Consider the following 23,786-nt stretch of genomic DNA (forward strand, 5'->3'; position numbering starts at 1 on the left):
GTACTCGGGCCTGCTAGGAGGGAAGCGGGTGAAGTGACAGGGCTGATCGCCCGGGGGGCGCGGGACCCGCCTGGGCTCGAGGCCACTTCTCCCAACGTCTCGGGCCTCGAACTTCGCACGTGCTGTTCCCTTGCCTAAGCTGTCCCTTAGTGAATCTCAGTTCTTAAATTAAAAAGCCACTTAGAACAGTGCGCAGTTCCAGGTAAAACAATATTGTATTTCTTAAGATAGGGTGGTTGAGCCAATGTGACCGGCTCTAAGAGAAAATAAGTCACATCTCCTGTCAAAAGAGCTTCGAGTGGAAGGATAGGAGAAATCTCGAATTTGGTGGGTGCTGACCAAGGCACCGTAAGTTCGCTTTAGGGAGTGACCTGACTGGCTGCTGCAGTTGCCGTTAACAGCCACCGTGTGGCTGAGACCCCCAGACCCACCTCCTCCTGCTCACCTCCAAACAGGAAGATGGAGAAAACTACAGTGAGCTACTTCCATGAGGGGTCAATGGCAAGCCCTCTCTCTCTTCAAGGAAACTGGGGAAGTTGCCCGATTTTGATCGTTTCCGTTGGGTCCAAAATACACATACAAACATTTCTAAATTAACACTGAAATACACATATAAACATTTCTAAATTAAAACTGAAAATACCTGTCAACAAGTAATCTGGGCCAGGCGCGGTGGCTCAGCCTGTGAATCCCAGCACTTTGGGAGGCCAAGGGGAGCGGATCGCCTGAGGTCAAAAAGTTCTAGAACAGCCTGGCCAACATGAAACCCCCGTCTCTACAAAAATTAGCTGGGCAAGGTGGCGCCTGCCTATAATCCCAGCTGCTTGAGATGCTGAGGCAGGAAAATAGCTTGAGCCCGGAAGGCGGAGGTTGCAGTGAGCAGAGACCGCGCCACTGCACTCCAGCCTGGGCGACAGAGCAAGGCTCTGTCTCAAAAAAAAAAAAAAAAAAGGAATCTTACACACTGTTGAGGATGTTAATTAGTACCTTTAGGGGGCAATTTGACACTGTAAAATTTTTTTATGATTGTGCAGTATTACTTCTGGGAACTCATCCTACATAAATACTATAAAAAGTACTATGTACAAAAACCTTTACTATACCATATAATTAAATGGGATAATTGTCTTCTGTAAAACAAATCATGGCCTGGCCACACAATGGTATGAAAAAAGACACGCATGATGATATATAAAGTGACAAAAAGCATCTTGTCGAACAATCTGTGTAGTATGACACCTTATGGTGATAAATGATTCTGTGAATGTATGTCTGAAAGCACATAACTAAACTATAACAGCAGTTACCTATGGGAAATTAGGGCTTTCAGGTTTTATTTAGGCCTCATTATTTTGATTCTAAATTCATAATTTATTTACTAACTTAGCAGTACTATTGAGTCCCAAATATTTGCTAGGGAAGTGTTCTGGAAACACAGTAATAGTTAAAAAAAATAAAATCTTTGGAGCTTACATTCAAGTGGGTAAAATATGCAAATATAAACAAAGGTAAACCATATGTTTTAAAAGTACAAGAGAGAGCAGGAAGTACAAAATACAACAGGGAGATCAGACAGGAATTCCCCAGTAGCTGCAGCTTTCGATAAGCCTCAGTGAGAATGACACTTCAGGAAAGAAATGAGGAGGCTGAAGAGCCTGAATGAACATTTGGGTATGGCAAATAGCAAGTGTAAAGGCCCTAAGGCCTGACCTCTTTTGGAAGCAGGGAGGACGGCGGAGGCAAGGTGAACACAAAGGTGATGGGTCACAGAAGGAAGGAAAGGGGTGCTCCATGTTTTGCCCGGCTTTGAAGGCTATTGTGGACTTTGAGTGTGATGGTATTTATTCTATTGGAGAGTTCTGAGGATTGGTGTGATCTGACTTGGATCGCAAGAACATTCTGGATTCAATGTTGAAAATGAATGGAAAAAAAGGGAGCAGAGGCAGAGGCAGCAAGCTCAGGAGAAACAGTAATTGAGACTTCTTGATGTAATCTAGATGCAAGTCACTTATCAGAAATATTTTGCAAATATATTCTGCCATACTACAGCTTGTCTTTTTGTTCTCTTAATGGTATCTGTCAAAGAGAAGTTTTCAATTTTGATAAAGCACAAGTTACCAATTTTTCCTTCTTGGATTGTGCTTTTGGTGTTGGGTCGAAGAAATCTTTGCCTAACCCAAGGCTAAACATGTTTTCCTTGTTGTCTTCTAGAAATTATATTTTTGGGTTTTATATTTAGAACTATAATCCATTTCGACTTTAATCTTTGCATGTGTTAAGATATGGATCAATTAATTTTTAATTTTGCATCTGATTACCCAATTATTCCAGCACCAGCTTTTCAAGACCTTTGTATCTCTGTCAAAAATCAGTTGTCCACATACATGCTGGGCTATATCTGGACTCTATTCTGTTCCATCAGACCAACGCACAGCCAGCAGAAGGGGCTGATCCCAAAAACATGAGTGAATAAATAGGGGTACAGGGTATGAAGCTTCTCTTAAGTGTGTCCTAAAGATGAGTTACTGAACAAACACTGAGAAGCAGAAAAATTCCAGCACCGTTACAAATGTACAGAAGTTTCAGAACGATAATTAACGTAAAATTAGGCAAAAAAGGGCCTCCATGTAGCGTTTACATATAGGTGGTTTTGGAGAAGTGTGTGAGTAAGCAGAAAGATAGCAGAAGGCTGAAAGAGTAATGGCGGGGGGCTACATACACAGAACAGTGACTACGGAAGTGGCTAGGCCATCACTCCTGGGTGAATCTTTCTTTGTGTTCCCCATGGCATTTTATTCATACCTCTGTAATACAATCTTTTGCTTATGCTTCTGTTCCACTTTGAGCTCCTTGAAGGCAGACATCGTACTTCATTCAACTATAGTACTAAGTACAGTGTTAGATATAAAACGGACACCAAAATAAAAGCACTGGGGAAGAGGGGAATGTTACCTTCTCAGCCCAGTTCTCCTTATCACTGTATGTTTGCAACAAGAGTAGCTATGAACTGTGGAGTGGAAGGGGGGAAATTGATGGCCACTTTCTGAACTTAACCATGCAATTTCCTTTGCTCAAAAATCTCAAACTTCACAGAGTAAGGATATGTATGATTCAAATAGCATTTCCTCTATCACCCCTGCATTCAAAGTAAATTAAAATGCATTTGGTTGGGGGAAAACAATCATGGAAAAAATCTTGAACCTAGAAACCAAGAAAAATCACAGTCTATGAAGCAAAAGGATCTCCTCAGGGCACTCAGAAGGAAAAAAACATCATGCAAACCTTCCTTTTCCTCTGGGACATATGGTGAAGTATGTAAAATGGTTTTGATTGGTTTTACTCTTAAGTATTCAGCTAAAAGACAACCGTAGCGAAACTCTTTCTGATCTCAGAGCAGACATGCAAAAGTGGGCAGTTTCTTGCCATCGCACAAAATGTAGGGCTTTCCTCTTCCCAGTGAGGGAAGTCTACAATCCAAGTTGGGGAGACTGGACGGAAGGGATACATTTAAACTCACACATAAAGGGGAGGAGCCAGTCACATTTAACTGGAGTTATTTTTCTTTCCTATTAAAAACATCTGGATTATCTATGTGGGCTAACAATGCATAGGTCTGCAATCTTAAAGCAATTTTGCAACAAGGCAAAAACACAAAAAAAAACTGGACTACAACTAACATCCAGTTTATTCAATTTTGTTCTCTTAACTTCGAAGGCAACGTATGACCATCAGAATGTATGTACATAAAATTGGTCTGGGTACCTAAGGTGTTTAATAGAAGATCAACTAAATGTTCTATCTAGCTTCTACAACCAAATTTTATTACATTTTTTTAAGGTACTATGACACTTGGAGGCACTTGTACAAAACAGGAATGAAAACATACAGAGTGTCTTATCTTTACGCTGTATTAATGCCAAAGATATTGGCAGGAATTATTTTAAAGAAGTCCTTACTCATGATGGCTATTTTTAAAAATGACACAGAGCGGTAACAGGCTGAAAAGAAAACATTTGATTGATGGGGACAAATTAAGTAAATATAAGACAGCTTAACCAAGAAAGTTAGTGAATCTCCACAAATGAGGCTTTTAATAATACTTCAGTGGTAAGACATTTTAGTTGTTTTTTTCTTGATGGCTGAATAATTAACAACCTAAAGGAGTATTTTAAACATAATCTTTTAATTTTACAATGTAGAAAACTTCTCACATTAAGTAGAGAGCTTAGAATACTCAACCCTGAAAATGAAAAGTAGTTAATTTGCCAAGTTTTAAAAAGTGCCAGTGTTCTGTGGCACTAAATTTTCCTGCATGTGTGCGTGTTCACGCACATTCGCAAACGCAATACAATGTAGAAATGTCCAGTGTTTGTTTTGTTTTAAAAAGTCATCAATTCAACCTAAATTCAAGAATTACACTTTAATAGTGGCATTTTGCCAATACAGAAATGATGTATCTTGGATCATATCATTTGAAGGAAAGTTATTACTTGAGTAAGGGAAAGAAAATACACAAGAATCCACAAGAATAACAGTTACATTAAATGTTGAAATAAAATTATTTTTAAAAGTTTACATCTGGAATTGAGATGGCCCATCTTCACTGTTCCTGCAGAGAACTAACAGGGGGGAAAAATCACCTAAATACATGGAGGTTATTTTTTAAGACTAGCTATACACTAACTCCACATTGGCATTTTTCTTCAGTTTTCATCTCAACTATTAGTATTAAATAGTTTAAAAATCAAACATAATTTAGTAATAATGAACAATTGCACACTTCATATACTATGACCATTTGATAACCAGTACAACTAACTCCAAATGCTGATTTGTCCTCAATTTATAAATAATAAAAATAAAACAAAATGGTCATTCCTAGTTAACTTTCTTGAAGGTTGTTTTAACCCAATATAAAATGAAGCAAAATTATACTATGATTTTTTTTAAAAAATGTGAAGAAGGCAGCAATACTAGCATTTTCTGAACTATGGGTTTTAAATATTTAAAAGACTCTTGATTAATATGAATAATAAAACCTGGATGCTGCCCAAGCAAATACTATGCCAGAAAATGCTTTCCCTATGAAAATACTTATATCTCATTGAAAACAATAGGATATAAAGTACAACTGAAAAACTAGTGGAGAATTCTTAAGTAAGACAATATAAATTACCTGCCAGTGAAATGGAGGGCAATTTTTTGGCCATATTGTTTTTTTACAAAACATCAAGATTCATTTAAAATTATGTAGGATTAAGAATTTTTAACCTTTTGAAGTACCTGCCCAGGATCTCTTTCTGTTAAAACAAGGTATGTTCCAATGACTTTATACCAAGATCCACAAATTCTTTGAAAACTAAAAAAAAAAAAAAAAAAAATTTATCAAGTTGGCCAGGCATGGTGGCTCACACCTGCTGTAATCCCAGCACTTTGGGAGGCCAAGACAGGCAGATGGATTATTTGCAGTCAGGAGTTCAAGACCAGCCTGGCCAACATGGTGAAACCCCATCTCTACTAAAAATACTAAAATTAGCCAGGCATGGTGGCGTGCACCTGCAGTGCCAGCTACTCAGAAGGCTGAGGCAGGAGAATTGCTTGAACCTGGGAGGCAAAGGTTGCAGTGAGCCAGAATCATGCCACTGCAATTCAGCCTGAGCAACAGAGTGAGGCTCCGTATCAAAAAAAAAAAAAAAATTATATAAAATCAAGTTATATGCCCAATTCAATATTTTTCTCTCAAATAAAATAATTTACATTATAAATACACTGTGACAGGCAGCATTACATTTTAAAATCCTCTTACATTTTTATAGGCCTAAATTTCTGAGTAAAGGTAGGGCAACAAAGACCTTACCTTCAAATGAGAGAAAGGGCTACTCCAAAGTGCCTAAGAGTGTTAACACTGAATCCTATGTCAAGCATTATTTCTGATACTGGTGTTTTTAAAAATATATTTTAATGTAATTACTTACCACTTAGGGGAAAAATTGCTGACATATAAAACCACCAGAACACATTGCTCTTGATTTTGGTAACTTATGTTTGGCTGACTTGCATATGTTAAAATTCTCAGATTTTAGTCCATGGAGTTTAATAATATATGATAATTCTTTTACAGTTTCTGAAGACCTATGCTATATACTTCCTATGAGATCTTCTAAATTATCATTCAAAAACAAATACTAAACTTACAATGTACCTCAAGCATTAAACACTTAGATCATGTACCCAACCATTCTATTTTTCTAAACTTCTAACTCAAAGCTTTGGTTATGAGGGGAAAAGTCTGTAAGGTTCAGTTCTCTGAGATTTTTCAGAAAGTTTCCAATGAAATTAATTCCTATGTTAAAAGGCCACCTCGGCCAAGCTTCCTCCTTCTGGACAAATAATGAATTGGTTTTATTTGAAGTTTTATTCTGTAAACAAAAAGCTTTGGAAACTTTGGGAATTCCTGATGAAAAGCTCGGAGAAATGCACACCTAATCCTCACTCACCCAATGAGGCAAGACCAAATGTTCTAACCAGTCTTCTCCAATGCTGTTAATCTAAGACCACGACCACATCTATACTTCACAAGCATCTCAGAAGTCCTAAATCCAGTAAGATGCAGTACAGTTGGTGATGTCATTCTGAAAGATGTATGTCCTTGCATGACTTTTGGCCACTGCTACAAAAAAGAGATAGTTGTGTGTGGAAAAGGGAGGATGGTGGTGGGGGAGGAGGGTTGGGGAGCTAACGAAAATCTTTATTTGGACTTTTTTCTAAGTATAGACATGCCCCTAACAAGCACTGAAACCCAACTCCCGATGCTGATCACATCAGGAATATTAAATTATCAAAATTAAAAATAATTTCCTCACCTAGCACAAGATACCATACAGTTTAACAAACACAGACACATGAAAAAATCAGGCAGTAGAAAATGTACAACAGCTTTGGTGTTATACAAAATAATCTCGACAAACAACTAACAGTGAAGCATAAAGTTCATGTTTTCTTACCACAGACACTCCACTACTGATTTCTACTTGCTTCCTTTTACGTTCTTGGTAAGGTCTGAATAGCCAAGAAAGAATGAATGTACAGTTCCCTTAATGAGAGCTGCTAGGAGCATCATGAACTGTGCTCCACAAGACGTCACTGAAAAGTCTCGCCTGTGCACTACTGCTCTGTGGCACGTTTCCTGTCAAGATCACAGCAGGTCCAAAATAAAGTGACAACTAGATTTAATAAATTAATATACATTTTGTTTAAAGATGTACAATGCACATTCTGTTTAATCCAAGGTTTTAAGGTATCAGGAACTTCTATTTACACATATACAAATCTCAGACAGCAGTAATGTCAGAAATGCAGGGAAGAGCAGCAGAGCCTTACACCACTGCTCTCTGAATGCTGAGAACAAAAGTCAAATATATTTAACTTAAAAACAACGCTGAGAGATCACTGGGAAAAATCTCCAAGGAGAGAAGTCCACAAAAAAGGACACGAAAAGGAGAAGGTCAAGTTGCTGAGACAACCACTTTATTCTTGGGATGACTGTGGAGGTGGTGGAGATGAGCCTTGTTTGCCAGATTTCCGTTCGTAGTTCACAAGTCGTTGCCCTACAAGGTATCTAGGTTGCAAAAACAAGGTGGTTACTCTCCTCTATGAACTTACAGAGTAAAACATTCTTATGTCCTTTTTAATCTAACTCCTACTTAAAACCCATCAATGGTTGGGTGAGTCAAAGGGAGTCAGGAGTGAACACCTGTGTAAAGGCCAGCACGTCTAGCTGGGTATGGGTTTGCAGGAAGCTGCAGGAGCAGCAAAGGCCGGAAGTCCTCCAATGCTGTGCAATGGAGGACATGATTCAGTCACTGGTTTAGGGGGTTCTTATTAACTCAGACACTTGGAGACCAGGAGGAATACAGTAAACTTATGCAGCAGTGGATTTATCTGTTAAGGTTCAGATTTTATAAAACAACTTAGTAGGCAGATCTAAGGAGATGGACTAAAAACAAGACCATCAGAGAGCTAGGAAAGGGCTGGGCAAGGTGGCTCACACCTGTAATCCCAGCACTTTGGGAGGTTGAGGCGGGCAGATCACCTGAGATCAGGAGTTTGAGAGCAGCCTGGCCAACGTGGTGAAACCTCATCTCTACTAAAAACACAAAAAATTAGCCAGGCATGTTGGCGTGTGCCTGTAGTCCCAGCTACTAGGGAGGCTGAGACAGGAAAATTGCTTAAACCCAGGAGGTGAAGGTTGCAGTGAGCTGAGATTGCGCCACTGCACTCCAGCCTGGGTGACAGAGTATGACTCCATCTCAAGGGGGGAAAAAAAAAGGAAGAGACAAAAAGTAAAACCAGAAGCTCGTTACAAAAAAGGAAGGAGAAATCAAAGGACAGATTTCAGTGACGTCAAAGGAAGATGGCATGGCACTGAGTGTGAGTGATAGGAGGTAGGAGAACACGGTTCAACAACAGAACGCCAAGTGTTACGTATGTAACGAAAGGAGAAGGCAATGGCAAAGCCTGCAGGGCTGCAGAAACAAGACAGTTGTTACTGTGGTTGGAGCAACAGGGCTGGAGATCCTGCTCAAGGAGACAGACATCTCCAATGCCAGGGAAGGGTGACAGCTGCATAGCAGACTCACTGAGGGGCTGCCTCACTTAATGTGAGCAGATGGCTTACAGGCTGACCCCCAGAGAACAGCAGCGACAAAGCTGGATGGTAACAAACTGTAGGTGGCTGGGCACAAGTATTAAGGGCACTCATCTGGAGGCAGGGATATAGATCAAGGAGAATGTCCCAGAAAAAGCCCCAAGAGTTGTTAAGGAGACTGAGGGAAAGTGAAGCCTGCACATCCCGGGCTGCCAGGGAGCTTTCCTCCATCCCCTTCCTCCATTTAATCATCAGTGAAACGAGAACAATAGTCCCATGTTGCAGCGCTGTTTTAAGAAAGAGGAAGTGTATGAAACCCGGCAACAAAGGCTTAGCATGTTTTAAGGGCTCACTGTGGAATTCTTACTTTTCACCATTACCTTCTCCACTCTGACTTTCATCTATCACTTTTTTGAAAATGTACACAAGCCTATGGAATATTTTGGCAATTTATGTACAGTACCTTAATATGTCACTTTCTAAAAAGTATGGAAATCTTACTACTTCTTTATCTACAATGTCACTGTTTTTTTTTTTTGAAACGGAGTTTCGCTCTTGTTACCCAGGCTGGAGTGCAATGGCCAGATCTCAGCTCACCGCAACCTCCGCCTTCTGGGTTCAGGCAATTCTCCTGCCTCAGCCTCCTGGGTAGCTGGGATTACAGGCACGCACCACCATGCCCAGCTAATTTTTGTATTTTTAGTAGAGATGGGGTTTCACCATGCTGACCAGGATGGTCTCGATCTCTTGACCTCGTGATCTACCCACCTTGGACTCCCAAAGTGCTGGGATTACAGGCGTGAGCCACCGTGCCTGGCCAATGTCACTGTTTTATTCCTTTTCTTGTCTTACCTTCTTTTCCTAAAGTTAGCCATTCCTTACTCCACTGTTCAACCAACCAGTTTTTTTTTTTTTAAACTTTGAGGATTTTGTAAATGTTTAAAACAGTGAAGGCTGAGCAATATCTAATAAAATATACACAGCACTACCTGGTACACAGTAATGACCAAATATCAAAACACACAGAGAATATGGTCAGCATTGTGGCAATGACAAAATAAGTAAATAAAAAGCATACAGAAACAAAGTTAACTAAATTGTACAAGTCCAAAAAGTAACTCGATGGCAGAGAAAGAAGACTCTGAACCCAACTCCCTCTCTTCCACCACCACACACACACATACACACACACACACACACACACACACACACACACACACACACGCATGCGCTCTCTCTCTCAGCATATAGACCAAACACTATGCTAAAGAGTACAAATACCTTAGCTTTCTAAAAAACAAAACAAAACAAAACAAACAAACAAAATGCTTCAAGGCTTAGCTTTCTAAAAAAACAAAAACAAACAAAAAAGTACATATACAACAGCAGACAAGACATGCTCTCACCAAAGTCTACAGTTCTACACTTTTCTACATGAAGGAATATATGGGAAAAGAGGAAAGAGTTCACTGGGCTATAGGAAAAAGCAGAAGATAAAGTATGAGAAATAAGAGGTTAGTGGGAACAGACCCCTGGCAAAGGCCGAAAAGGATGGTACAGAAAGGCAGGCGCCCAGAGTAAAGGAAGAAACTTCCCTGAGGGCATGTCTTGCTTGTCATTCTGTTCGAAGTAACTTACTTCTCTGCCAAAAAGGTAAGAGCTAAAAGTTGATTTTCATCATTGGAAAGACCCTTCCTCTTCTTTCAGTTGACAGTCCTTGGTACTCTGACTGCCGAAGTATACATGTATTTTTTACTGTCAGTAAATGCTTTGGAGAAGTCTGGAACACTATAAATTCATTCTCAAAAATATTACTCCTCAGAGTAAATAAGGTAACTCTAATTTGTTGTGCAAAGGGGAACAAGCACAAGTAAAAGGGGGTACCGTTCATAATGACACAGAGGCAGCAGGTGTAAACTGGAACTCTCTTGGCCAACTGAGATGGATAACAATAGACTCACTTTTTCTGCTAGATCCCATTGAAGCAGATCATTCAGCTGACAGTTAGGACATGAAAGGTCAAATATTACCCCAGGAAGGTATTTTCCTTCACTTTCCTCCAACTTTCACAGAGATCAAGTGACAGAGTTTTCAATGGTTTCCTCAAGACAGAGTCCCACAACATTCTTATGGCAACCCTCAAGCCTCTCTGTGCAACCTCAGAGGCCCTGCATAAGCAAGAGAGCCTTACGCAGGCACTGCTGGTTTGTAATGTAGGCTTATTTTTATCTAAAACTATTTAATATACTGTCAGACCAAACATTTGAAAACTAAAAAACTATTTGGAATAGGCATTTAAAAATCTCCCGGCTGGGTGTGGTGGCTCACAACTGTAATCCCAACACTCTGGGAGGCTGAGGTGGGCAGATCATGAGGTCAGGAGATTAAGACCATCCTGGCCAACATGGTGAAACCCTGTCTCTACTAAAAATGCAAAAATTAGCTGGGTGTGGTGATGCACACCTATAATACCAGCTACTTGGGAGGCTGAGGCAGGAGAATCGCTTGAACCCGGGAGGCAGAGGTTGCAGTGAGCTGAGATTGTGCCACTCCAGCCTGGTGACGGAGTAAGACTGCATCTCGAAAAGCAAAACAAAACAAACAAAAAAACCCAAAAAAACCTCCCTCTCCAGAATAGTTTCTCCCAGTCTTTGCTAGCTCCATAAATGACAACTCCATATTCCTTGTTGTTTGGACCAATTAAGTCCTTGATTCCACTCTCCTTTACATCTTAACACCCAATCTGTCAGGAAATCTTGCTAATCCCACCTCCAAGTATATCCAGAATCTGAGCACATTTCCCTCCTACGATTTGTCACATCAGACACATAAATTAAGAACTGAAAACACAAGAGATGAATAGAACACCAGACTTACTTGTCATTTTTAATATGTTCATAAAGGCGCTTAAACTGGCGGACTTGGAAGGACAAGATTGCCATCAATACCACAACCATCAGTAAAAATGGATAAATCCGCCGATGGACTAAGTTTTGCATTTCTGCAGTAACACCTAGAAAACCAAAAAAGAAAAACTTTAAGTGTATGTGAAGGAACAGTGACATGAAACATAAATACGTCCTTCCCCAAGGAAGAATGGACTGGGGTAGACAAGCTTTCTAAGCCTCAGGTCTGTTGACTTTCTACAATCTGTGTGGGTCATGAGCCCTTTCTGACACTCATCTTTCTCAGCTGTAAAACAAGGAAGCCAGGCATGGTGGCTCATGACTCTAATCTCAGCACTTTCGGAGGCCAAGGCGGGTGGATCACTTGAGGTCAGGAGTTCTAGACCAACCTGGCCAAGATGGTAAAACCCTGTCTCTACCAAAAAATATAAAAATTACCCAGATGTGGTGACGTTTGCCTATAGTGCCAGCTACTCGGGAGGCTGAGGTAGGAGAATCGCTTGAACCTGGAAGGTGGAGGTTGCAGGGAGCTGAGATCAGGCCTCTGCATTCTAACCTGGGCAAAAAAGTGAGACCCTGCCTCAAAAAAAGCAAACTAAAAAGGAACTGGATGAGATTACTTATCAGGTTCCATAAGCAGTGGTGTCATTTATACATTTCAACTGCATCATGGTTTAAAGAGACAAAACCAAAACTGTGCTTATATAATTAAAAATATCCTTAAACTTTTGGAACACACATGTATTTGTTTTTCTGTATTTAACTCATGAGTTTTAATACTTCCTTGGCAGAGGGAATTGGGGGCTTTAAAATCAGAGCAAGTCTTTCCAAAAAAAAAAAAAAAAATCAGAAAATTAATACCCTCAGGTGGATTATTCCAAACACCACAACAGTGTGCTGTGCATAAGCTCTGGAGCTGAGCTTTAATTTGAATGCTGTTCTTACCCCTTAAAAACTAGACTTTGGGGTAAGACTATCAATCTCTAAAAACCTCAATTTCCCATTTCTAAAATAGAGTTGATAAAACATATTCAAAAGCTACCCTAAGAATAACATGGAAGAATTACATAAAGCATCTAATCAGGACAAAACAAGTACTAACATTTTTCATTTGCCACTCTTTTTCCCTTCCAAAGACTTTCCAGAAAGGCTCACAATAAATTTTTTTTCACTTTTTTTTTTTTTTTTGCTACTGCAAATCAACACAACAAAATTTTTAAAAATGAAAATATGAAGGACTGGTTTTGAAATCCAAATTCTTAAGTCTATGTACTATTAATGGGCAGAACATAATATATGCTAATGAGAATAAAAAAATAGGGCATTCCTATTCTAGACAAAACCAGTAAATAGTCAAAATGATTTAATTTTAATAGCGTATTCAACTAATAAGCAATGGGCTGGGCTCGGTGGCTCATGCCTGTAATCCCAGCACTTTGGGAGGCCAAGATAGATGGATCACCTGAGTTGAGAAGTTCAAGGCCAGCCTGGCCAATATGGTGAAACCCCGTCTCTATCAAAAATACAAAAATTAGCTGGGCATGGTGGTGCACACCTGTAGTTCCAGCTACTCAAATGGCTGAGGCAGGGGAATCGTGTGAACCCGGGAGGTGGAGGTTGCAGAGAGCCGAGACTGCACCACTGTACTCCAGCCTGGGCTACAGAGCAAGATTCCATCTCAAAACAAAACAAAACAAAAATAATAAGCAATGGGCTCTGAAATATATTTTGCATGTATATTTTAATATGGTATTTATGATACTGGACATAGTCACAATTCAAGCCAAATAAAAGCCTTGAAGTTTCTACTTAGAAGGAACCAGAAAACGATGCAGTTTGCACACTGTGGGTCCTCCGATTAACTGTTCCCTGTTTCCCATGCCACCCTGCAGACTGAGGAATACATTGCTTAGCTTCTGTCTATACAAATCTCCGTTTAGCAATTTTTTTTTAAGAGACAGGGTGTCTTGCTCTGTTGCCTAGGCTAGACTGGAGTGGCACAATCTGTAGCCCTGAACTCCTGGGTTCAAGTGATCCTCCTGCCTAAGCCTCCAGAGCAGCTAAGATTACAGGCATGTGCCATCACCCCCAGCTAATACATTTAATTTTTTTTTTTTTTAGAGACTGGGTCTTACCATGTTGCTCAGGCTGGTCTTGAATTCTTGGCCTCAAGCAACCTCCCACCTCAGCCTCCCAAGTAGCTGGGATTATAGCACAAGCTACTGGACATGGCTAATATCTTTACTGGCTGAGAAGCAATGAGGCTGTTAGAAGCCAAACCAGTGGCCAAAGGTAAAGAAGGGCAAACACAAAAAGGGCTTCCAAGGGGCTGGAAAAGTTCTATTTCTTGACCTAGTAAGGTAATATAAAATTATACATGTTACACTGCAAAAAAGTTTGGTTGTTTTTTTTTTTAAGCTCTTTTCTCATGGTTAAAGGCGGGGGGCATTTCTTGCAGATGGGTAAGACAAATCAAAGTGTGGATATAGGCATGGGAGAAGAGGACATGGTGTGTTTGATAAGAGGCCATTCCACGGCTGTTTAATCAAACTCAGAGTATATGACATAGAGTGAGAAAAAAAGTAAGGTCAAACTGAAGCCCACATCAACGCAAACGAGAAGCCTTGTAAACTATGCCAAAAGGTTGGACTGTACTAAAGGCCACAGATGGACCAATGAAAAAATGTTCTCCAAAGAGGTACAATGAGATACACTCTTTTGAAAGGTCATTGTGTCCAGTGTGGAGAAGTAATTAGTGGTAGCAGGTTCAAAGCTGGGAAACCAGATAGGAAAGTGTCATAGTTAAGGTAGGAGATGAATGACTCAACAAGTCAGGAGCAAAGCACCAGAGAAAAGAGACCAGATTCCTCAGGGAAGAATGAGACACTTGGAGACCACGTGGACATGGAGGACAGAATAAGGTGACATAGATAGTCTTCAAGGTTTCTGACTTAAACCATTTGTTGGATGATAACCTTTGTGACTGAGAGTTGGAATTCTGGAGAAGAAAAAGATTTGGGAAGAAAAGTCTCTGCTTATAATTTTGAAAATATGCTGGGTTTAAGGAGCTATGAGGATTTTTCAGTACACAATAAATAAGACAGTATATTTCCAAGTATAAACATGTTGCACATTAGCATCTCCTCTTTGAGTCTCCTTTTATGCCCAAGAATTTTTTTTTGAATTAAATATAATGACATTGTTTCTTAATTTTACAAGTATATGATCACAGCACTTCTAGTCAGGAGACAACAACTTGAAGGAAATCTGATCCTGCCTATTTTGTACAGCATGTACATTTCAAATTTTATCACCTGCTAGAGAAAAGAACTGTACCAAAGAGCTTTATGATCCTCTAATCTTACCCAGAGCAGTCAAAACTAAGAAAAGTGGTATTCTGAAATCACTGTTTTAGCTGGATTCATGTTTACATATAAAGCATATGAAGTGAGACATCCTTTTCACTGGGAGTGAAAAGGATGTTCAATGTTAATAAAAGTGCTCATTCAAGGTTCCACAACCAGCATTACATACCTAGTAAAGGAACAACACCAGAAGCTATGACATAAGGTACACACAGGGAAAGCAACAGTACAGAAATCACTGGAGCTGCCAGTTTACGAACAATATAGTGAAGGTCAATGTTCCGGATGCCATTTGCGTAAACCTGAAACATTACAAAAAACAGTTAGAACAAAGATACAAGACAAATTCCTCCAAGTTATTAGAGCAATCTCTAATGAATCCATACAACTAAATATGCCAACCCAAAAAGAGTCAAACTGTTTACTTTTTCTAAAGTCAAGGCAAATTCTGGTATACCAATATAAGCATGGTGTCCATGAGTTTCTAAAGAAATGTATTTAACCACTAACACTTTGCAGTTAGCTCTGCTAAATGATGAAATAAGATACTAATCTAGAATAATTTATCCCTACTTGCACTATGCAATACCAGATGACATTCAGTGGTAGTCACTGAAGACCACATAACTTGAAGTAACTTCATATATCTTATGTAAAAGATATGTAATATGTAATATTGTATTATACAATATTGCATTCATTTTTTCTGAGTATGACAAGAAAACACTGAAGCAGGAAATGTTTCTGAAAAGCTTGCATAAATCAAATATTAACAAATCAAAAGGTATTTTATTTAAAAATTTAGTATGAAAGAATTCTATAGTGAATATAAAAAAAGAATGTCCAAGAATTATTTGAATGTTTCCATCATCTTATCCAGAAAACACTACAAGAGTACTGCAGAGGAAAGAATGGACGGAAATGGGAAAACCTTGGGAACAGAAATTTAGATGGCATGCAGACATAAATGAGGCAGAAGAATGCTGTTTAACCTTTTAAAGGCATGTTTCCATTCCCAAAGACACCTAGCTAACCCAAATGCATTTTAATCAATAAAGCAAGGCATCCCAGTGTTCCTAAACCATTCCCAACCATTTTTCTTAAATTTATAGATACATACACATGCAAGAGAAAATAATGAATAAGAGAACAAAATATTTAGAAGATCAATAATATTCCACAGCCTCTAGTATGAATAAACCTCATCTCCACACTCCTTTTACAAGGGCAGAGTTTAACCTGGTGACTCTAGAGTGGACTGGCCTGCATTCTGATCCTGAAGGGATATGCAGCCAGAAGCCCCCAATCCATCACACTCCCAGTGGAATTCAGAATTAGCCCATACTCTAGAGACACACACAAACACACAGCAATTCTCTGGCTCCCCCACCTCCCACCCCTAAGAATCAAAATCTTGAGGTACAGGCACTTTTTGAATGAATTTTCTTGAGCACGCTTGACTAAGAACTATTGTCTTTACTTTTCATACATCAAAAAAAGGTGAACTTCACTGCTGGAGAACTGTAATGTCTTATTTATGCGGCACTGGGCTAAGAATAAAAGGGGTCCCCATCTGCTAGATAACTAAAGTGTAAAGAAGTACCAAAATCTGTTATGTTGGCTGTTTGGGATAGAAATTTTCCTTGAATGAATTACCATACTTCCTAGTCTTATTATCGGAGCGCTAAAGCACAATCGACCTTTTCCAAGGTATTGCCACAACAAATTATCTGGCAGTTCTGTAACACATTAATGGTCTTAGGTAACTATGTAGCTAGATCAATCCAAAACAGCTCTCCTTTTGTAATCTATTTTTCCCTCTGCCTTTTCTTTTATTACCTCGAGCAATAACCTTCCCCTCACCCACAATGTACTATAGGCTTAGGAACATCAATATCAAGCTTCACCAGAAAAAAGCACATATCATCATTTTGTCTCCACTATGGACAGAGTTCTAGATACTGTAAGCTACTGGTTAACCTTCAGATAAAGGATGACTTACATGTGGTTGATGAAAATTCATGGGAGTATAGAAGACCACAATATGTCACCCTAAAAATATGCTTCTTTGGCATAGGGATTGTTTTGAGCTGAAGGCAACTAATAAAGAGTAGATGCAGGAAAACTTTCTGTTCACCTTCTATTGCCTAGAAGCAGGATATAAATGTACAAAGACAAAAGGAACCCATCCCACCTCCCTCTACCAGTGAGGACAACTACCCATTGAAGAGAGTTTCAGACCTTTCTGGGCCTCTAGATGGCACTAGAGGAATCTACACTGCCACAATTGACTAAGGAGCGGCATCTGCCATTTGAGAAGCAATGAGACTGTTAGAAGCATTTGCCACCCCTAGAGACTCAAAGTCCTTTTCCTTTATCTTGTCACTTCTCTAAAAACTTATTGTTCTTTGTTGAAGATTAGCTGAACTTCAAAGCCACCCTCTTTGAAACTACTCACTCCCTGGGTATCTCCGTATCTCCATGTATATATGTAATATATATTCCCATGTATATACAGGAAAGGCAAGTAACGTAAGGTCATGAATGGAGAAAAAGCAAGCCATTTCTTCAAAAACTTGGGAGTTTAATGCAAAACAGTAAAAAAAGCACACGGCACATATCTGTCTACAGTTTGTACTTTCCCCCCAACTCAGAAAAATGCCTGGGAGCTATTGCTATCAAAACAAATAACTCTACTTCATTTTTTTCAACTGCTGCATCAACAGTCCACATTTTATTTGGCCATTCTCTACTGGTGGACACCTGGATCACTTCTCATTTTTTGCCATTATAAAAAATGATGTATTTGCAGAAACAAGGCCTTGCTCATGCCTCCTGCATACATGCAGTAGATTCTCAGGTCAAACTGCTGAGTCATAATATATAAGCGTTTTTAAACTTTGTTGGTACCAAAGAATTCTCTAAGGTGATGATTTCACATATGACATATGTACATTAATAAACTTTTGTTTTTCTGTTGTTAAGAGTTTTATTACAAGGTTCCATTTTAACTAAAAAAAACAAGGGTTGAGGAAAAAATTATTTTCCTCCCCTACAGTGGTAAAACAAAACTGCCATCTTTAAAAAGTTATATATGCCCATTAAACAAAAAGTAGAAAATTCAGCAAAGTAGGAAGAAATAAGAGGTATATCGGCCAAACATAAACACAAAATTCCAGAATGTCTTTCCTAAAAACTCTTTTGATTTTGCTTACCTGTTCAATTACAGTTTTCAACCACCACTGAGGACCCATCAACGTTATAGCTGCAATGATTTTGGCATGCAGGACTCCAAGTGCCCAGTCCTAGAGTAAAAAAACCATTTAACAGATTTCTATTGTTTTTTAACAATAAATCCAGCAGATAGGCTGTATAATTTTCTTACATTATTTCACACCAAAATAGAAGTTCTACAGGATTGAAAACAATTTTACAAAAGACTAACATTTACTGAAAACCCAGAGAATATTTTTTCTCCAACAGCTGAAATTCAATGTTTCCATCAAACATCATTCTTCTACCTTTTAAAAATCTATACAGTTTTCCCAAGAGTTAGAAAAAAGTCTGGACATTAATGGAGATCTCAAAAAGCAAATAAAGTGAATGCCAAGATTTTATTTCAAACTATCTTTAGGCGATTTCATTGGTTTCAACTGAGCTGACCGATGTCAAATTAAGACTGTGGAACAAAGTTTGGCCATTCTCAAGGCTTACAGACAGCATCTAGCTTGAAGCATTTGTGGTTCTACTGGGGAACTGTTACTAGGTTCCTCCTCATGGTGGAATGGACTCTTGGCCTGCCCACTTTCCAACTGTCCACGGGGCAGTCAGAGTGAGGACTACCTCCTCCCTCCCCATCACACCCACTGCCAACCACCAAGTATCTCTTTAAATGCAAATAAGATCATGAATGTAAACTTTCTTGCTTAACAACCCTTAGGTCCTTAGTGAGGCACACAGAACCCTTCATAACCGGGTCTCTATCTAGCTTATTTAAAAGAAAGAAAGAAAGAAAGAAACCGCATGTGACATTTAGACTTATTCTTACATAAAACCAACATCTTCACAGAGAAGACTGGAATCCTTTGGGACCTATCTTAAGTCCTGATCCCTCCCCAGTAATAACTACTATTAGTTTTGGGTACATACCAACCATGATTTTCCCCATGCATTTGTCTGTCATATATATATCTGGGATATAGTCATCTATATCCCATAAAGAATATTTAGTATCATTTTTATACAGACTTTGCTCAGACTGTTAATTCTCCTCTTCACTGTCTACCATCTTGAGGCCAATGTTCCCATTTCTTTACTGGTTTGATGGGTTAGTCTTCTAAGGATCTTCTTCAAATGGGGTGAGAGGTTGACACACACACTGAATTCTTGAATACCCTCAAATATCAATCTTGATGTTGATAAGTGAACAGCTAAATGATTTTTTGTCTCGGTAGAGGAAGCTTGATTTTTGTCCCTTTTATCTCAGCTGTCTACAAATTCTCTAATATCTTATGATTTTCAGTGCTATAGAAAAAAAGACCAATGACAGTGTGGTTTTTTTTTGAAGACTGTATATCCGAGTAAGTGTTTTTCTCTTGAATTCAATCTTACCAAATCTGGTGAGTTCTTTCAACCTATGGAATCAGATCTTTCTTCAATTCAGTTAAATTTTCTCCTAGTTTTGTTTCAATGCTGCCTCACATTTGCTCCTTCTGGAACCTCCATTATCAGTATGCTGTCTCCTAGATATTTCCTCCAAAATCCTTCTCTTTCTCTTCAATTTCCTCTTCCATTTTGCTCAGTGCTTTGCATTAATAATCTTCAAGGCCTCCAAACCGAGGCCAGTGATGACTGTCAACATCTTTCTTCACTACTAGATTTGTCTGAAATGCATGTCATACAGCTCCACAACTGCATTCTGCTTTAGAGCTGCTGTTCATGTGTGTGTGCGAACATAGTGCACTCGGTGTCCTGTGTGTTTGCTCTTCTCTGTGGAAGCTCATGGCTCTGCAAGCAGTTCTCTGTCAAACTGGCTTCTGTTCTGACTGCTCAGCCTTAACTTCCTTTCTGTAGCTGCTGAGTCTCCTGCATATAAAGAACTTGTTATAATTTCTTCTGCAGCCTCAAAGAGGCTTGGGCCTGGCTGAGAATATCCTAAAGGGCTTCAAAAGGATCTTTTACCTCACCTTTTCAGACCTTTAGAATAACCGTTCAAACAGTCTCCTACTGAGGAATATGAAGAAAGCTTCCCTGCTTTTTCTGCACCCTTCCAGGCTCATAGGCAGAGAAGATGCAACCCACCAACTCAGCTTTCCCTCAGCCTTTTGGGAGTCCAGCAGACACCCAGATGAAATTGTTTACCCAAGGAGGTCCACAATCACTGTGATTCATGCTCTCTAAAACCCCACTGCTTTGCAGTCCTTTCTTGCCAGACAAGACACCCCATACTAGCTCCTCTGCTAGAATTCCAAGTGAGCCCACTACCTCACAGAGCTGCAGCCACTTGCTGCAGGAAAGGCAAGTAGCTTAAAGTCATGAATGGAGAAAAAACAAGCTGTTCCTTTAAAAACTTGGGGGCTAAATGCAAAACATTTAAGGACAGTACACTGCACATATCTGTCTATAGCTTGTGTCTTCCTCCCACTCAGAAACATGCGTAGGAGTTATCAATATCAAAACAAATAACTACTTCATTTTTTCAACTGCTGCATTGATAGTCCACATTTTATTTGGCCATTCTCTATTGGTGGACATCTGGATCACTTCTCATTTTTTGCCATTTATAAAAAAAAGGTGTATTTGCAGAAACAGCCTTGCTCATGCCTCCTGCATACATGCAGTAGATTCTGAAAAGTCAACTGCTGAGTCATAAAATATAAGCATTTTTAAACTTTGATATTACCGAAGAATTCTCTAAGGTGATGATGATTTCACAGGCAATGCTGAGAACTATAAAGACCACCAAAAATACAAGTACAACTAGAACAAGTTGCATTTATTTCTCATTGCAACAGAGGAGTAACATGCATGGAGAACTTGGGGCCCCTCAGTAGGAGTGTGCTAGAAAGGGCTTATTATAGGATTTCAGCTTGTGTTAGGAATCTGAGGGAGGATTTAAAGAAGCAGGAATTTGCTCTGTATCAGATGCTATTAGAAAGCAAAGCAATCTGTGAATGGTTATGTTAATAAATAAATCTTATCTAGAAAATGGGACAGAAGCTAAAACTGTAATTGGTAATGAAGCAGTAGCCAATCATGTTAGCCAGTAAAGGCGAATGTTTGGTCATTTTTGTGGTTTGAATAATGCTCATGTTCTGTCTGTGTTCAGACACGACTGCAGAGGGCCTTGCTTTTGTCTTCCTCTATCATGATCAGAGTGACGGGGTATGATGTCGTGGTTGCTTTGCCTTTTTCAGGGCTGCATATTGCATAACATTAAAAGGCAGATAGTATCTGCTTGTCTCATTTGCTGCAACACTATGCTTGATCACTGACTGGGTTAGGGTATTGTCAGCCTGACCCCTCTGCTAGTCGTGTGTTTCCCTTTGAGCCCATCAAGTAATCCATAAGGTGACACTTTGCCACCATGCAAACAACCACTTCTACACTGCAATGATATCGTAACATACCTGCAGATTCTTTTCCCCTCATGTGGTAGGGGGTCTATGGCCTCTTCCCTTGAATCTTAGCCAACATTTGTTACTTGCTTATACTCAGTAAAATGTAGTGAACAGTCATGCTATAGGGCTTCTGACATGGGGTCATAAAAGATGATGCAGCTTCTTCCTTGTGGGGTCACTTATTCCCCTGAACTACAATGTAATAAGTCCAAGTACCTTGAGGTTACTAAGCTATGAAGGAGGAGCTCCAATCAACAGCCCCAGATAAGTAGCAACCAACAACAAGCGTCAACTCTCACACTGTTGAGTAATGATACCTCCAAATGATTCCAGCCATAACTGTCAAATCATTCCCAGCCATTGAATCTTCCCAGCTGAGGCCCCAGATATAACAGAACAGAGACAAACCAATATGCAGTCTTACTATCTGACTCACAGACTATGGTCAAAATTAAAATGATTGTTTTAAGCCACAAAGTTGTGGGATAATTTGTTACACAGCAATAGCAACTGAAGATCAATCAATCTTTCATCTGTTGGGGCCACTTCCATTAACGATCCTTGTTAGAATCAATTATTTTGTTAGGTATTACAAAATAGTATTTTTCCACTTGTGTTAATCTCTCTACCTTTATTTGCTGGCATTTTTCTGTAAAAACAAGATAGCTCTTTCCTTCAATTACTGATACCATTTAACTACCCTGGAATATGGCTCTTACAGAAAGGCGTAACATATGCTTAATTAGATCCTCCTTAACCTGCAATAATGTTAGGCCCTAATAAACCCATCTTAAATTGAAAACACTGTTAAGTCAAAAATGCATTTATTACATCTAACCTACAGAACATCATAGCTTAGTCCAGCCTATCTTAAATCTGCTCGGAACACTTACATTAGCCTACATTTGGGCAAAAGCTTCTAACACAAAACCTATTTTATTTTTTGCCTTGTTGTGTAACTGAGGCCTAACAAAATCTATTTTATAATTATGTAGTGAATATCTCCTGCAATTTACTGAATACTGTACCGAAAGTAAAAAACAGAATAGCTGTATGAGTACTCAAAGTACAGTTTCTACTGAATGTGTATCTCTTTTAACCATCGAAAAGTTAAAAAGTCACAAATCAAAACAGAAGTCAGGTCTGTACTTCGTGTTACTCACTTCTCACCTATTGTAGTCTTTGAGCCAGACAGCCTACACAGGAGGCAATTCCCCACATATGCATGCCATGTCTCACTCCAGGTCTGCCTATCGGCGCCCTTGTGGAATATACATCTTCATTTCCTACCCATTTCTCTGTACTCCACTAGTTAGGTTGGCTTAGATATTATCTCTTACAGAAAACCATACCTGAAACTCCCAAAGCCAGGTTAAATACCTCTCCTATACAATGCCATGGTTCCTTGTGCTTCCCCTAATCACACCACACAACACCTGTGTACCTGTCTAGCTTTCCCATCAGTGTAAATTCCTCAGGAAATTCTGCACTAGCCTCATATTCATCTAGGTGATACAATTATAGGGTGTGGGTACACATTAAAAGTACTTAAATAAAATTTTCTGGTAAAATAAAATTTGTGGCATTCTCCATCTGGAAAGCAGAGAAAAGGAAATATGGCTCAAATGATTTTCATTTTCTGAAAAATCCATTGCAATACACTAAGAGAGAAAAACAAAGCTAAAAAGCCTTTGAATGACTCAAGTCAATGCCTAGCTCTTTCCCCCCAATACCTACTAAGAACTTGAGATCTTAATTCTATAATATTAAAAACCTTAGGCTCCAAATAGAATAGAAAAGTTCAATTTCTTTTTCCATGAGCTTTAAGACCTTTGCTGTGACTCACCTGGTTTCCCTTGGGAGGCTCTTAGGTTTTTGTTTGTTTGTCCTAAGACAGGTTCTCACTCTGTCGCCCAGGCTGGAGTGCAGTAGCATGATCTCAGCTCACTGCAACCTTGGCCTCCCAGGCATAAGTGATCCTCCCACCTCAGCCTCTTGAGTAGCTAGAACCACAGGCCCACACCACCACAGTTGGCTAGGTTTTTGTATTTTTGATAGAGACAGGATTTCACCTTGTTGTCCAGGCTAGCCTTGAACTCCTGAGTTCACGTGATCCACCTGCCTTGGCCTCCCAAAGTGCTGGGATTATAGGTGTGAGTCACCACACTCAGCCAGAATACTCTTTTTAATGAATCTGTGACTTTGTGAGAAAACACGCTATAATAATTCAAAAGTATTAAAGCCTCCA

General features: G+C 39.4%; 1 protein-coding gene across 2 annotated transcripts in view; it reads right to left on the reverse strand.

Moving 5' to 3' along the window:
• Positions 1–4,064: 4,064 nt before the first annotated feature.
• Positions 4,065–23,786, reverse strand: part of MARCHF6 (membrane associated ring-CH-type finger 6) — an 82,084-nt gene continuing 62,362 nt past the window's right edge. For both annotated transcript variants that reach the window (XM_002745119.6, XM_054252330.2), the window contains exons 23-26: positions 18,134–18,223; positions 15,088–15,220; positions 11,525–11,660; positions 4,065–7,618 (exon numbers count right to left, since the gene is read on the reverse strand). In XM_002745119.6, the coding sequence (XP_002745165.1) occupies positions 7,528–7,618; positions 11,525–11,660; positions 15,088–15,220; positions 18,134–18,223 (450 nt within the window). In that variant the 3' untranslated portion in view covers positions 4,065–7,527. The remainder of the gene's footprint in view (positions 7,619–11,524; positions 11,661–15,087; positions 15,221–18,133; positions 18,224–23,786) is intronic.

This window comes from Callithrix jacchus, chromosome 2, assembly GCF_049354715.1.
Source record: "Callithrix jacchus isolate 240 chromosome 2, calJac240_pri, whole genome shotgun sequence".
NCBI lineage: Eukaryota > Metazoa > Chordata > Mammalia > Primates > Cebidae > Callithrix > Callithrix jacchus.